The sequence below is a fragment of the Dunckerocampus dactyliophorus genome, chromosome 3 (genome assembly GCF_027744805.1).
Source record: "Dunckerocampus dactyliophorus isolate RoL2022-P2 chromosome 3, RoL_Ddac_1.1, whole genome shotgun sequence".
NCBI lineage: Eukaryota > Metazoa > Chordata > Actinopteri > Syngnathiformes > Syngnathidae > Dunckerocampus > Dunckerocampus dactyliophorus.
This window is the reverse complement of record NC_072821.1, coordinates 13,004,967-13,020,122: the sequence shown is the minus strand read 5'-3', so window position 1 is coordinate 13,020,122 and position 15,156 is coordinate 13,004,967. Positions and strand designations below refer to the sequence as shown.

The 15,156-nt window shown below is 43.0% G+C and overlaps 1 protein-coding gene across 8 annotated transcripts in view; it reads left to right on the top strand.

The window, feature by feature from the left end:
* znf821 (zinc finger protein 821) overlaps positions 1-15,156 on the top strand; it is a 19,068-nt gene extending 3,912 nt beyond the window's left edge. For 4 of the 8 annotated variants that reach the window (XM_054770008.1, XM_054770007.1, XM_054770010.1 and 1 more), the window contains exons 2-6: positions 5,822-5,953; positions 6,084-6,202; positions 9,505-9,603; positions 10,333-10,499; positions 10,763-15,156. In XM_054770008.1, the coding sequence (XP_054625983.1) occupies positions 5,822-5,953; positions 6,084-6,202; positions 9,505-9,603; positions 10,333-10,499; positions 10,763-11,735 (1,490 nt within the window). In that variant the 3' untranslated portion in view covers positions 11,736-15,156. Of the gene's footprint in view, positions 1-5,821; positions 5,954-6,063; positions 6,203-9,504; positions 9,604-10,332; positions 10,500-10,762 lie in introns of all 8 variants that reach the window. The other 4 variants (XM_054770011.1, XM_054770012.1, XM_054770015.1 and 1 more) reach the window with 1 other exon arrangement.

Below are 15,156 nucleotides of genomic sequence, written 5' to 3'. Positions count from 1 at the left end.
GGCTACTTTGACATTTTTATATATATATATTTTTAAATGTTTGTATAAAGACTAAAAAAAAAAGTTATACAGCGGAATCTTGGTTAAGGCCATAATACGTTCCAGAAGGTCAGACTCTAACCGAAATGTATTGAAATCTACAGTCTAATCTATAATCTATAACTGTAATCATTTTTTCCATAAGAAATAATGTAAATCCAGTCATACAATTATAGTTTTATGTGCAGAAAACAAGTCACAATGACTATAAATACATATTAATGATGAATGAAAAGGATAAATGAACCTTTAAGATTACTGTTACCTTCATTGAATAGATTTTTTTTCTACAAAGCGATCAACACGGACACCATTTTAATGTTACTTCTTGAATTAGAATGTGCTTCTCACCTTAAGTCTCTGCTTTTTTTTTTATCATGGCTGCAAAATAACACAAAATGGAGCCAAAGAAAGTTGCCAGTGCCAGCATTTCGATAAAGAAAGTGAGAAACATCCTTGAATTCAAGAAATCACTCATGGCTAAACACAAAAGTGGTGTCCGTATTGATCTTGCTGCCACATTGTGTCTTTGTCACCACGCCATCATGTCTTCAATGATGGTAAAAGTAACCTTAAATGTTCATTTATCCCTTTTAATTTGTCCTTTTTATCCATTAAAACCTGATTTATGCATGTAAAACTATAATTGTAAAACTATAAAAACGTAACTGTGTTAGTTAGCAAAGAACTACAGAGTCAGCCGCTGACATCATAGATGGGTGACAGCGCTGAGTTCCGGTTCCTGTTTCCATGTATTAGAAAGCTGCTAACAAGGACGTTTTGTGATAAAAATACATTAACAACACAGTTGCGCTCACGCAGTGTATTAAGAACACATCTAAATGTGTGTAATACTGTACGCTAACAAACCATGCAAAGTATTGGTGTAAATTTTCTACGCTAACTGAAGAATATGCTGAGGTTCCACTGTATATATGTATTTAAAGATAAAGCATTGTGTTGTTATTATTACCAACATTTAATTTTTTTCTCTTTACATTGTACCTTTTTGTTCTATTTTCCCCATTTTGCTGTTTGTTTTTCTTTAATTATATTTATATAATTTTCCGTGAGTCAATAAAAGTCGATCTACGGGCTGCACTTGCACCTTGGACACTTCTGGTGTACCCTGTCTCTCACCATATGTTGGGATAGGCTCCAGCCCAACAAACCCATACCCCTCCAATGACTCTGAACAGGCTAGAAAATGTACGGATGGACGGGTTTGTTGTGATCATGCATTTGGTTTGAAGCTGTATTTTTCATGGAGGCGCTCCTACGATCATCCTCTTAACCAAGAATGGGAAAAATTTTAGATACACACATGACTGAAACTTAAAATAGTTTGCAAATTAGCATACAGCTTGAATTCAGAACCCCTATTTAACCACATATAGCTTGTGATTATCAGTGTTAATAACGCTCCATTTATTTTGTATGCCCAGAATTGATGAAAACTATATATGCTATATATACCTGGTAATCATTTGCCAAAAAACTATAACGGTGATTCTTGGGAAACAATAGACAACTTGGCAGCAGTAATAACTTTTGTGGTAATGAAACTAAAAACTTGCCATGCTGGGGTGTCTGTTTTTTTTTCCTTAGATGAAGCCATCGGCAGCGCACATTATCACATTTGTGCTGATGTACCAGTTTCAGGCTTGGACTGTGAATCACTTCTGCTCCTGACTGTTGCTTCCAAATGTCGAACTTGGCCTTGTATTGATTGGCCCTAATGAGGACAAGCGGTATAGAAAATGGATGGATGAATAAGATGAGTGGTCCCATGTTGGTGGAGAGTACTGTATAGCCACGTTTCCACTCCTTTCCTCCTAATATAATGCCAGGGGAAATACTGTCATCTTCTTTACGCCACAAATTAGACTGACTCAAGAGTGCCTCTACTGGCTGCGCTCCCTTTTGTCGTAATTATTCAGTTCAACACAATCGACAGAATGATGGTACAGACATGCCATTTGCTGGGGTATTTTGGGCCATTTTACGGTGGATCGTTTAAGAATGTGTACCATGCCAAAACATCTAGGTGGTTTTACCGTACTGTACTTTGGTAATAGTGTGGATCTTGGTGCACCATACCAAACTAGTTTTGCTTGGCGAACGCCAGTGTAATCTGCTGAATGAATGCTTGTGGCACCCTCCCTTCCAAACTTAGTCTATCCTGGTGTTGAAATATGTTACACTTACGACCGCAGTAATCTCTGTAAGCTAATGAGATCATTCACTCCTCTAAGAGTGTCTGTGGTGGGCACTAAAATCCCTCCCGTGGGCCGTGTAATGTCAACATGACTTAGTAACGGTACACCAGTGTGACTTCTGGCATGCTGACATTCTTTATTGATGGGATGCCTTAATTTACTTGATGGCTCAATTAGGACAATTAACAGTTGACAATTGATCCGTGTTATTGATATTGATCGGCTGCATAGTAGAGGTCTAAACGGGTTTAGCTCAACTTCCCATAGCTGACATCATGTTTTTGTTCTTTAGAGTTGAGACTGGTTCACCAGCGCCTCTGCAAGCGAGCGCACACACAGCATCAGCCCTCCGTGTGCACTCGCTAGCTGTGTGTGTCGTGTGCTACACAATCAAATACTTTCTTCGTGCCTGTTGTGTATGAAACACAATCTGATGTCAGTTTGCGCACTCGTCATTTTGTGACATTTGTGAAGAAGACAATGAAATAAATAATACAAAATGGTGGAACTTATGTTTCGGCTGATTCCCGAAGTATACCCCGACAACACCCCATTAAACATAAAGTATTCCACACACAATGATGCTGTAAATGAGTCAAGGAAGTGTAATTGTACTGGTTGTCTAACTAGCTGTACGAACGAACTACAGAGTCAACCGCTGATGACATCATAGGAGGGCGACAGCGCTGAAGGAAGAACTTGGTCTCTGCTTTGCAGCTCTAACAGTTTCCACTCTGTTGGGAAGACTTTCTGCAAGAATTTGTCTGTGAGAACTTTTTTCCAATGCGAGACTTAGAGTTAAATGTAGCTTATGTTGGACTCGACGGAGGGCCTGCTGGCCAAGCATCTATCTATCTGTTAAGGGAATTGTGGATGTTTACGCATTGGCCTTGACAGACGCCTGCGTGAAAAAGTTGCAGTTTTTCACTACGGTAATTGATTTGGTCTAGGACAGGGGTGTCCAAAGTCCGGGCCAGGGGGTGATTTGTGGCCCGCAGCATGTTTTTTTCTTGGCCTGCTGCATATTCTAGAAATAAAATAAGACACACCCAACACGTATAGATAAATAGATGTAGCTAATAGATTAAATGTGTAAATATTAAAAGATATCTGCCTAATCCTAATAGCCATTTGATTCTGTACCACAGAGCTGAAATGTAAGATGTTTTTGCTTTAAATATATTGAACTGCTGAGCATATCTTGACCTATGTTGACTTCGTTTTTGCGTGTTTAGTAAACAAAAGGTGAACAACCTAACAATGGCCCCCGCGTCCTCGATTTTTCTCCATGCAGCCGCCGGAGGAAAAAGTTTGAGACTTGGGAGGTGAACTTGTGTGCGTCTATTGAAAAATACATTTTGCTGAAGTAGGTTCATGTGTGACCCACAAACCTTGTAGGATGGAAGACAATAAAAGTTGGGGGGCAATTCCTACAGGTTGAGAGACTGCTTGTTTTGAAGTGGATGCATGGTGGTTAAAATGGGAACGAGGGGGCTGCTTTGAATTCAACAGGACACCTCCTACCCTCATTGCCTGGTGCTCAAGTAGAGTTTTGGTATTGTAACTTTGGTCGGGTTTTGTTTTGCACACCCGCCACCCGCCACCACCTCCTCTTGCCCCCCCATCGTCTCTGCCTTTTCTGTTGGCTGATGAGTTTGTCTCTTTGTCTGGATTCAGTCAGACACTGCGTCACCTCCTGCCTACAGACACACAGACACTCGCAGATAACATCACAGTGGCACAGACGTACTGCGTGAGGGAGGGGGAGAGGGAGGATAGACAGATGTACAGACACAGCCTAACAGCGGGGGGATGGGTATCTCTCACACATCAATCATGAGGCTGTGAGAAGCCTGCTTGTTGTGCTAGTTCATAGTTCAGCACTGCCAGTGCAAACAAGCGGATTTCTACGGGAAAAGTGCACAAACTGGGTTCACATGTCAGCTTTATTTGGCTTGTAACCACATATCGTAGAATGACAGACCTCCTGGAGATGTTTTTACTCAGGAATTGCTGTAATTGCACCTGTCAAGTCTCTCAGGTACGCAGCATCAGGATTCAGCTCCCATCTTGCAAGGAGAGAGGCGTACAGGACTCCAATCATTACATTTCAAATGTGAGGTGTGAATGCTACAGGGGCCCTCCATGATACTCGTCTCCCGGGAAGCAAAGTGAAGCGCAGTTTTGCAGGGTCAAGTGCGCCAAGAGAAGCTGGTGTACATATGGGCGAAGCTCGGTCTTCCTCCTTCAGAGCTGGCTGTACAGACATGGAAGCGGTGGGAGCTGCATGCAAGGGCGAGCCGGGCTGTTCAGTGTGTGTGGGTGGCACTGAGAGAGAGAGAGAGAGAGAGCTCCAGGAAAAGAGTGCAACCTACTTCCCCCACGGGACTGCAGCATGTATCTGGCTGTATGTCCGTGTGAAACAGTGTAGGGGGGTTGGGATGCAAATGAAGTGTGCACGTATGTCAGCAGGCTCGGCTGGCATCGCGTTCAGTATGGGGAAAGTGGCCTTGTCTGCATTGTTTTGCTTCGTATAGATTTGGTAGATGATTGACTTGCAGGGACTGAGGTGTTTTGGTTGGCTGAGTTTTGCTAAGCTATTCTACTTGAATTGCCTGACAGCATTAATAGTGTCTTTCACTCCTTGTTTAATCAAACGGCAAAGTGTTCTCGGAGGAGAGGCTTGCACGCACGCATTTGTGTTTGAGGAGACTGTTGGTGCATGCACAAGTGTTGAAAAATTAATGACTTCTTTTCGTAACTAAGGCATGGAAAAGGCATGGAAAGGCGGATTTGACGTTGCTATGGAAATAAAGAACCTCCATACTTGCTCCATGAAAGTCTTGTTTGGGTTACAGAATTAATTTCAGCATCTTAAGTGCCGACATAAATCTATAAAATAATCTACAATCACGGTGGGAAACTTGTAAGAAATGCCTTTGTTTTTATTATTCTATTTTTATTTTATACTTAGGCCTGTCATGATAACACATTTTGGTGGTCCATAATTGTGCTACAAATTACCGTAGATACTGGATATTATCGACATGTTTTGAGACAATTTTTGGTGTAATTTTGGTGTAATTCACATTTGAACCACTAGATTGTACTCAAGTATAGTGTACCTGTGCCTGTATAGACCCTGTCTCTCTTAAGAAAAAAAACGTGCCAATAAAAAACTATACACACACACACGCACAAGTACTAACCAACGAATGTGTTATTTTTGCAAAGGCAGCTTTTTTTGATCCATCTTTGTAGATGTGCAAGTTGTACCTGATGAAATGTCCGAAGTACCTAGTACTGTATAGCCGTCATCAAATGATGTACCTTTTGTGTACAATCAATTTGTAGAAAATGTAACTCTTTGATGTTTTTTTCCATTGAGGTGAAACATTATTTTTGCACCATTAATATTTAATAGCAGGCAGGGCAGCTGAAATCCTCTCATAATAAACCTGTCACAGTTAGTCAATGTATCAGTGGACAGTATATTTACTAATACTGTACGTTTCAGTAAAGGTTGTAGTTTCAAAATGCTGCTGTGTTCTCTGCACCTGCAGGGCCATTCCACACTACCGGCATTGCAGGATTTCAGCACACCATTAACATGGACGGCAGGGATGAGTTCACTGAAGACAGCGAATGCTGCAGCAACAATTCCCAGGAAGTCCTCGGACAGGAGAGCATCTCAGGTACAGGACAGAGAGATGCGGTGGGGATGACGGACAAAGTTTGTCGTAGTGAGGGGGTGTTAGTGAGAGTAAGCCCTGCCTTGTGCTCTGTTGTCTGTCTGTATTGATAGGGCTGTGTTTGCCTCTATAGAAGACAGCGATAGTGACCTCGACCACCACGGCGAAGACTCCTCATCCAACACCTCGACTGACGACCACATGACGACCAAGAGGACGCAGTGCCACCTGCAAGGAGCGGGAGTCAAAGAGGTGAGCGCGGCAGCTACCATATATAACAATACAGGGAAGCTAGGCAGGGTTAAAGTTAGAATCTCAGCGTTGTGGGCAGATAATAAATAAGCAATGGAAGGTGATGGGTGGAGAAAGTGACAAATCAACCTTGGAACTGCAAAACTACTGCTGAAGCCTTTCTTAGCTTCCCGCTGTGTGTCTCGAAACTTTCTTGCTGTGAGGCAGCAGTCTTGCACATTTAAGTCAGTCCGGTCTCATAAACACGTCCGTACATTCACACATAATACTCATAATATAATCATCTGTCTGTCAGTTCACATGCACAGAGAATTTTCACATGCGTCTCACACGCACACACACGCTTAACATTAAATATCGGTATGTGAGAGGCAAAAATTGGCAGAGGTCCCAACTTTCAGGGATCTTATAGTTGGCTCAGGCTTGCACACACAGACAAATGAGACTGCTATTAATTTTGGGCATAACAACATAAAACAAGAAAATGTCCAAAACCCTTTTTTTATATATATACATAGAAATGCTGTACAGTCGTCCCTTGCTTCATTGCACTACATCGTGGTTTGAACATTGCTCCCTCAAACCATTGCGGTTTTTCAAAAATGTATTAATTAATTAATTAATGATCACCGTTTCATGGTTGACTATGGACTTTTAGTCAAAAAATATTGAAAGACAAGGTATATGTAGTATTCTGTTCACTATGCTTCAGTAATGTTACATTGATGAGACATGATATTACAGGGTGAGCTAATAAAATGTTACCACTTTTTAATCATACACAAGTTTTTGAAATGAGAACTTATTCAAAAATTGTATTTAAACATCTCAAGAGGGATTCTCTGAATTTCCTGAGGGACGTTGGTCCTCAGGGCCTCAATGGTCTGGGTTGTTGTAGCACACGCTCTCCTTCAGGTATCCCCACAGAATGTGTGGCAATGTAATCACAAACTTCAATATGCGTGTTGCAGCTGTCATCCACAGAAGAGGAGCGTGGATTGAACATGTCATCAATTACTGAACTGTGTAGAAAACAAGAGACAAAGTGGGAAACCTTTGGTATCAAATGTTAAATTGATGTTTCTGTTACAAATCTGTAAATACCATTTCTGAATAAGTTCTCATTTAAAAAACTTGTGTATGATTAAAAAGTGGTAACATTTTATTGGCCCACCCTGTATATTACATTACCGTCACATTGCATGCAGTCAGCCACGGCATGTCCAACATAATAGAGTGGGGAAACAAGTGCTCCTCCCATTCCGTGAGGAAGTGGTGAGTTTTTGGCTTCTGACTTTGCCCTTCCCCACTCCGTTTGAAACACAGTTTAGAATAAGTAAAGTGGAGAGGCTAACTAGTTAGCTCGGTAGATTGCTCTGCTAGCAGCGGCCGTCTCTTATGTCCCTGCAGTGATCCCCTAGCCTGCAAAATGTCGAGTAAACAAAGATAATAATAAAATTGGAGTGTAAAGGTGGCTTATTTCATGGGGTTATTTCATGTCTAAAAGGATCGAATAATTTTAAAAATAGGGCTGTCAGTCGATTAAGATATTGAATCGCGATTAATCGCATTTTGGCCATAGTTAGCTCAATATTAATCACAGATTTTAAAGTTGTTAATACGCCTATGAACATGAGCCTGGATAATATTTTCGCTTCATGCAAACTTTTGTTTATTAAACATACTGGGGGTTTTTTAAACAGCTCAAACGCAACACAATGTATAACAAATAGACACTGGTAGGGCAAACTGTCCATCACTCACATATCATTCCCTTCAAGAAAATCATCTCACTAAATATAATTGTGACTAACATTACAAATAAAGGGTTGCAGAAAGACCCAACAACTAAGTGAAATGATTGCATTGTGTTGGAAAAAGAAATGTATACAACTTACAAAAAGTCAAGTGCTCAAGAACAGTTCACAGCACCCATATACTGTAGTGCAGTAAGGCTCCAGCTTATACTTCACTTCCAAACACTCTTTTACGGAGACATACACACATGCAAACACTCTTACACGCACTTTATCACTCTGTTCTTAGTCTGGCCACTTCAAGGACGTGGAAGTGTGACATTGCGGGTCTTTCAACATGCAACTTTTATTCTGATAAACACGGCAGTTCAAGCACAAACGCTAATAAGTCTTTAATGAATAATAATAATAATAATAACGCTAATAAATTCCCGCACAGGCCTTTACTACCATCTCAGAGTGCCATGTGCCCTCTCTCACTTGCCTGCCTGCCTGCCCGTAACGAGGAGCTCGTAACCCACATTTTAGCTCGCAGTTCATAACAAAATAGCAGCCGCGAGATGACTCGCATCTAAAAAAAGACACTCGTTAGTAGACACTCCTATGCCAAGGTACCCACTGTATATATGACAATAAAAATATCTGCAGTGCACCAGTACCTTCTCTATTCTCCCTGATAGTCCGTGACAACTCGACTCATAACGACTGCAGATACAAATAGCCTTGGTCTTGTCGAGAAAGCCATCTGCCAGGGCTTTGAAGCAAAACCTGCCATTCCAAATACCATTTTCTTTCTCCATTTCTGCTCAATATTAGTTCCCTCTTGTAGCTGCACATCCACTGCCACACCACTTTCGTCAAACTATGATGTGGGCCGAGTGTCAAACAGGACGTGCACACGTTAATCGAGCGTCAAAACACACAGTGCCGTTAAAGGAAACACCCAGTTCACTTAGACAGACCTTTTTGAGTTTTTTTTTAAGAGGGCTTTATAGGCGGAATAGTTGAATCCCATTTAAGAGCATTTTTAGCTACCTTGTGCTAGCACTTTTTCAATATTTAGAACGCACAGAAAAGAGAAAGACGTGTGTTCATGTCTCACATAAGGATTGTGGATGATGGGCAACAATTTTAAGAAAGTGCAGTTTTGCTTTAAGGTTTCCATGAATCAGTTTTGCTGATAGGCATACACGGTGTAAGATGAAGGTATCTATCTATAAAGAAAACTGAAACCATCTAAGCTTTTGCTGACATGAACAGAACTCGTGATGCCGTGTACCTTCTGTTAGAAACTGCCTTGTACTTCAGCCTTCGAGTGAGTCACTTCTGTGGCGCCATGCGCTACTATGTAGCGCGTCGTTAAACTACGTTGGCAGAAATACTTCAGGAAGTGGGCGAAACAGGCCTCATTCCACCTCCACAAAACTACAAATTCATATTTGCTGGACCGGAGTTGTTGCCGCACCAATTGTTGGTAATGTCAGATGTGCTTTGCATGTAGAGTGTGTGGAATGTGTTGTAACGGTACTCTGTGCCTTTCCACAGGAAAACGAGGAAGGGTCGGACCACTGCAACAACTTTGTATGTCCTCTTTGCGCGCTGGACTTCAGCAGCCCCGAGAAGCTCATCTCCCATGTCTACCAGGTGAAAATAACACGTCCACAATCGTCTTTAGCGTCGGCAATGACACCAGGCAGCCAGTGCAAGGGAAATGTTTGAATTTAATCGTTGCCTTTTCAATGTTTGATCGATCATTTTAGATGAATGGGAAGGGGTTGCATTTCTCCTGTGATGACATTAAGCGTCTTATCTGTACCTATAGCTAATATAAGATCAACAACCTTGATTTTAATCCAAAATGTTACATTTTAATGCTGGGTTTTCACTTGCAAATGGCAATATTGCTTCCGTCATGTGTGCATATGAATGCAAAGAAATGATGTTCACCTTATGAGTGTATATGAACGGATAGACATGTTTGCAATGTGTGTGTGTGTGTGTGTGTGTGTGTGTGTGTGTGTGTGTGAATGGCTAGATATGCTTTCAATATGTGTGTATGTAAATGATAGACATGTTTATGCTGTGTGTGTATAATAATGGATAGACTGATGTTTACATTATGGTTGTATGCGAATGGAAAGACGTGTTTACATAATGTGTACATGAATGGCTTGATGTGAAGTATACATTCTGTGTGTATGTGAATGGAAAGACATAGTAGGCACGTAGTGCGTGGATGTTAAAAAGACAAACAGGTGTTCTTGTACTTGGTTTCAACGACGGTATATGTTGTAAACGTACGGATTGTAAGTCTGTAATTGAGCACATTTTGAAGGTGCCGGAATAATAACTGAGGCTGTCTGTCGTAAACAGCACACTAGCATGATGAGCAGCACCAAGAGCTACGTGTGTCCCGTGTGTGGGCGAGCGCTGAGTTCGCCCGGCTCGCTCGGACGCCATCTTCTCATCCACTCTGAGGATCGCCTCTCCAACTGTGCCGTCTGTGGCGCACACTTCACAGACACCACCAGCTTCAACAGGTGCTGCGCTCGTCTCAGCTTTACTGACTGACTTTGCCGTTGTGGTTTGACGCTCGGGGAAACGGGATGGGACAAATTCATTCCTCTTTGGTTTCATTTTGCAAGGGGTTGATGGGGTTGTGAACACCATTTTTTATATTGGTTAATTTGACACCAAAAAAACAACATCAGTGACCTCGCAAGTGTTGTTCAGGATGAATGGCGAGCTGTCCCAATACTTTTGTCTACAGAGTGTAACTAGCGTATTTGGTCTTTTTCTACAGAGAGAAGCTGAAAGATGTCCTGGACACAACCAGGCTGGAGGTCTCAGGTGGAAGGAACACGTGCCCCCTGACCCACTCGCTCTCCAGCAGCCCCATGCCCAGTCCAGGACCGGGCCCTCTCTCCTGTCACAGACCAGGACCCAGCCCCAGTTCCTGTCAGGGCCCTCAGTCATGCCAAGTTCCTGACCCCAGCACCGGCCTATGTGAAGCCCATCGAATGTGCCATGGGTCGGGCCACATCTCCAGCTCGTGTCAGGGCCCAGGCCCAGGACCAGGACCGTGCTCAGATCGAGGCCCGTGTGCAGGCCCTGACCAAGGGCCCTCCTTTCCCTCGCTGCCTGACAGTCTGCTATCTGAAGGACCGTCGCTCGCATCCATCCCTGACGCTCTTAACTCGTCCTCCTCAGGTCTTCCCCCGATCCCGGACATCCTGAGTCCGATGCCCGTGTATCCTGCGGGAGTTCTTCTGGTGTGCAATAGCTGCATGGCCTACCAGCAGCTGGTGGAGGCCCAGTCCCCCATGCGCAAATGGGCTGTGCGCAGAAAGAACGAGCCCTTGGAGGCCCGCATGCACCGCCTGGAGCGAGAGCGCACGGCCAAGAAGAACAAGCGGGCGTGCGAGACGGACGAAGAGCGGGAACTGCGCCGTCTGCGTGACCGCGAGGCCAAGCGCATGCAGCGGATGCAGGAGACGGAGGAGCAGCGGGCGAGGCGTCTTCAGCGGGACCGGGACGCCATGCGCCTGAAGAGGGCCAACGAGACGCCCGAGAAGAGGCAAGCCAGGCTCATCCGCGAGAGGGAGGCTAAGCGGATCAAGCGGCGGCTGGAGAAGATCGACCCCGCCCTCAGGACGCAGATAGAGCACGACCCCGCCGCTATGGCTGCCCTCACGGCGGACATGAGCCTCTTCCAGTTCCCCTGTCCTGTGTCCGTCCCTTCTATGGACAATGGGCTCTTCATGAAGCTGCCCTAAGAGGACCACATTGCCATCCATCATTCCTCAGGCTGCCTTCACACTTGAAACCAACTCTGCTGCCTTTGCCGTGTCACAATGGCGCCTTTTAAAAGTATATTTTAGAATCTTTTTGTGAAATCTAAGCTGGTAAATATAAACGCCATTTGACATCATGTAATCCCTTCCGAAAAGCTGCCCAATCAAGTCCTCATTTGATGCATACGTTGGTCCCGTGACAAAAATATCAGCGTAGACGTGAAGCAAACGCACTAAATTACAGAGCAAGTATCTTTTTTTTTTTAACTTGGAGTACGGAAGCACGAGTGTGAACGCAGCCTAGAAAAACCATGTAATTTATTGGCCTGAAGAAGCCCCCTTGATCCGGGGGGGGGAATGTTCCATGTTGTACTTAAAGCATGTTGTAAAGAGATTTGAAGCCCTGCTTTGTCTTTAGAGGAGAGAGATGTTTTTGCACATGATACAGGAGGGAGGACTTCGTAGCCATAGACCCCCCCCCGGCCCCCTCCTCTTCCTCTGCCTCCTCACTGCTTCATCAACTTGACCGGTAGCTCCACCCGCCTCTTCTTCTTCTTCTTCTTCGAGCTGCCGCCACCGGTCCACGGAGTCGTTCATGTCGGCTCAAACGTCTACCTCAGCTGACGTACTGCTCTGCTAGTACTGCCACTACTTAGTCGGACCGAAAGCGTCACTTCAACCCTCTAGGACGCTCCGTCCGCTTGAGTGCTTCAAACGCGACGCCAACCTCTCTGCCACACTCCACGCACAGTTTGCCGACGTGTTCTGTTCTTGGGAGTCGATCTGTGCTGCTCTTTCTCCTCACGATCGTACGATACACGTTACCTCGTCTCATCGGCAGTTCAAGTATGCTCTAAGACGTTGTCGGTACTTGAATTCCGCCTGACGCTTCATGGCCGCATCGTGAAGGTGGGGGGTTCAGGCCTTCCCTGGTAGCGTTCACTGCGTACTTTCCGAACAGCACATGCACTGTATTTATTCAAGCAACCATCCGAGGACATATTTTAGTGTTCTGCATCCATTCACCTCATATTTATGCAATATTGTCTGAATCTTTTTTTTTTTTTTTCCTCGTCAAAGTGTATTTTGTTGTTTTTGTCACAGCCACTTGACACGTCCCCGTCGTGTTCTTTTCTTGCCGTTAAATTACCTCCAGTTTTGCTGCTTCTGGTTCCGTTTGAGGCACTCCTAGACGTACCTTTTAAGGAGCATTAAGGGCCACACCGAAATGAAAATGCTAATTACAACAATAAAGCTGTGGTGTTACCAGAACACGGCTGAAAAAAGGTCATCACCATCAGACAGTGGATCTCAGTTGTTTTCTGTCCTGCCCCTGGAATGTGTAATATTTATTTATCTGTACAAACCACTGTATGAGTTGCTGGCACCAGCATGGTTCAAGCACATGTCGGTACGTATGCTACATCTACATGAGAAGCACTGCTTGGAGAGAAGGAAGAAGCTGTGATTTAAGAAGTGAATGTCAGAAGTAAAGCCATCAACCACTCTACAGAGCTGCCATATGTTTATTCAATCATTACGTATTTACTAAAAAATACTCATGATATTCCCATTTTTATTGCTTAAAATAACCACTTTTTCCTCATAACACTCAGACTTTATTCTCACAGAATTTACTTTAAATATTACAAACTGCCCTGCGATTGGCTGGCGACCAGTGCAGGGTGTACCCCGCCTCTCGCCCAAAAGTCAGCTGGGATAGGCTCCAGCATGCCCCCGCCGCCCTAATGCGGATAAGCGGCATAGAAAATGGATGGATATTACAAACGGATCGTCATAAAACTAACATTTTACTTGGATTATTACGACTATTCTCGTAAAATAACGCACTTTTTCTCTTAAAATTGTTACATTTTACTTTTACTATGACGATAAACGCATAAAATTGGAACCTTTTACTCTTCGTATTCCAGCTGTTCTCATACATGCCATTCATCCAAGTCGTTGGATTCTCAGGGCATTCAGTCGATCACAACATAACAGTTTTTCTCATGATACCGCGATTTTATTGGCATACAATTTATTTTTCCTGGTAATATTCCAACTTCATTCCCATAAAATTGTAATATTCTGTTGTATTATGGCTTTGTTCTCATAGAACAACTCGTTTTCTCATATTGTGACTTTATTCACTTAAACTGACAACTTTTTTCCCCCGCATTTTAAAATCTTCTGATTTCATTCGTGAAACGTCAAAACTTCTTTTTAATTTCCTGTTCTTGTAAAAATATCGCCTTTTTCATGATGACATCGGTCTCATCATACATCGACTCAATTCTAAAGCTATTACAACTTTGTTCTCAAGCGATGAGGATTTCGTTCCTCTAATATTATGACTTCATTCTCTCAAAATGACATTTTCCGATAATATTCAGGCTGTGTTCTTGATAAAGGATTTTTTCCCCCCTTTAAAATCACACGTTTATTTTCAAGATGTACCTTTTCTTTTAGTATTATGACTATTCTCAGGAAATGTATTTTTTCTGACTCTTAAAATAATAAATTCTCTTATTAAATTTAAAAAAAAAGTTGTAATATGACAGGTTTTTCTGCTACTGCTACACTTGACTATTTTTGTTGCATTTTTTCCCCATTTCAGTGTGTCTCTAATATTTCCAATAGTCCATCTAGTAGGATTCCCCCCACGCAACACCTTAAAACTAGGAGTGCATCAAACTTGTATGCATTGTATGTTTTTATTTCTCCTTCCAATGGAAATCAATCGACCTTTCACTGAAACTATGCAGATTGCATCTTTTTGTTGTCTTTTTACTTTTGAATTGAATTCAGCCGACTTCAATGTAAGCTTCTCAGGAGACGTAACGGCGAGAGGGCTTCATTTAGGGGAGCCCCTTTCCAGACTTTTCTGTCAGCACAGGAAAACAACAGGGTGTTACAATGGTCTTCCTGCAGGCAGGCCGCTTCAGTGTTAGGAGGCGACGCTTCAGGTTACGTTGCCTCTCCTCTCTCCTCACTCTATGAATACTGAGTATTCTCTCTTTTTTGGAATGTTCATACTCTTGCAAAAGGAAGTACTTGGGAGTAAATCTGAGGTGTCATGGTTTAGGTCTTTTGGTGTGTGCCGTGACTAAGAACTGCATGTGATGAAACTGCACTTGTCCGCCAGTACGAGCTTGTCTTCTCATGTTCTCTTTATGCCTGCCGCTTCTTTTTTGTAATTTTTTTTTATACACATTTCTTCAACTATAATGTTTTTAAAATGGCCTTTCCGTTGATGTCTGTCAGGATTTCCTCTTGATGTCCATGTTTACAGAATATTGGGCCAACGTTGTCATTTCGGTGAGTGGCTGCTTCCAGCGTTGACTCATGTACAGTTGGAACAATGTGACGAATGTGCAAATAAATATTGATTTTACAACCA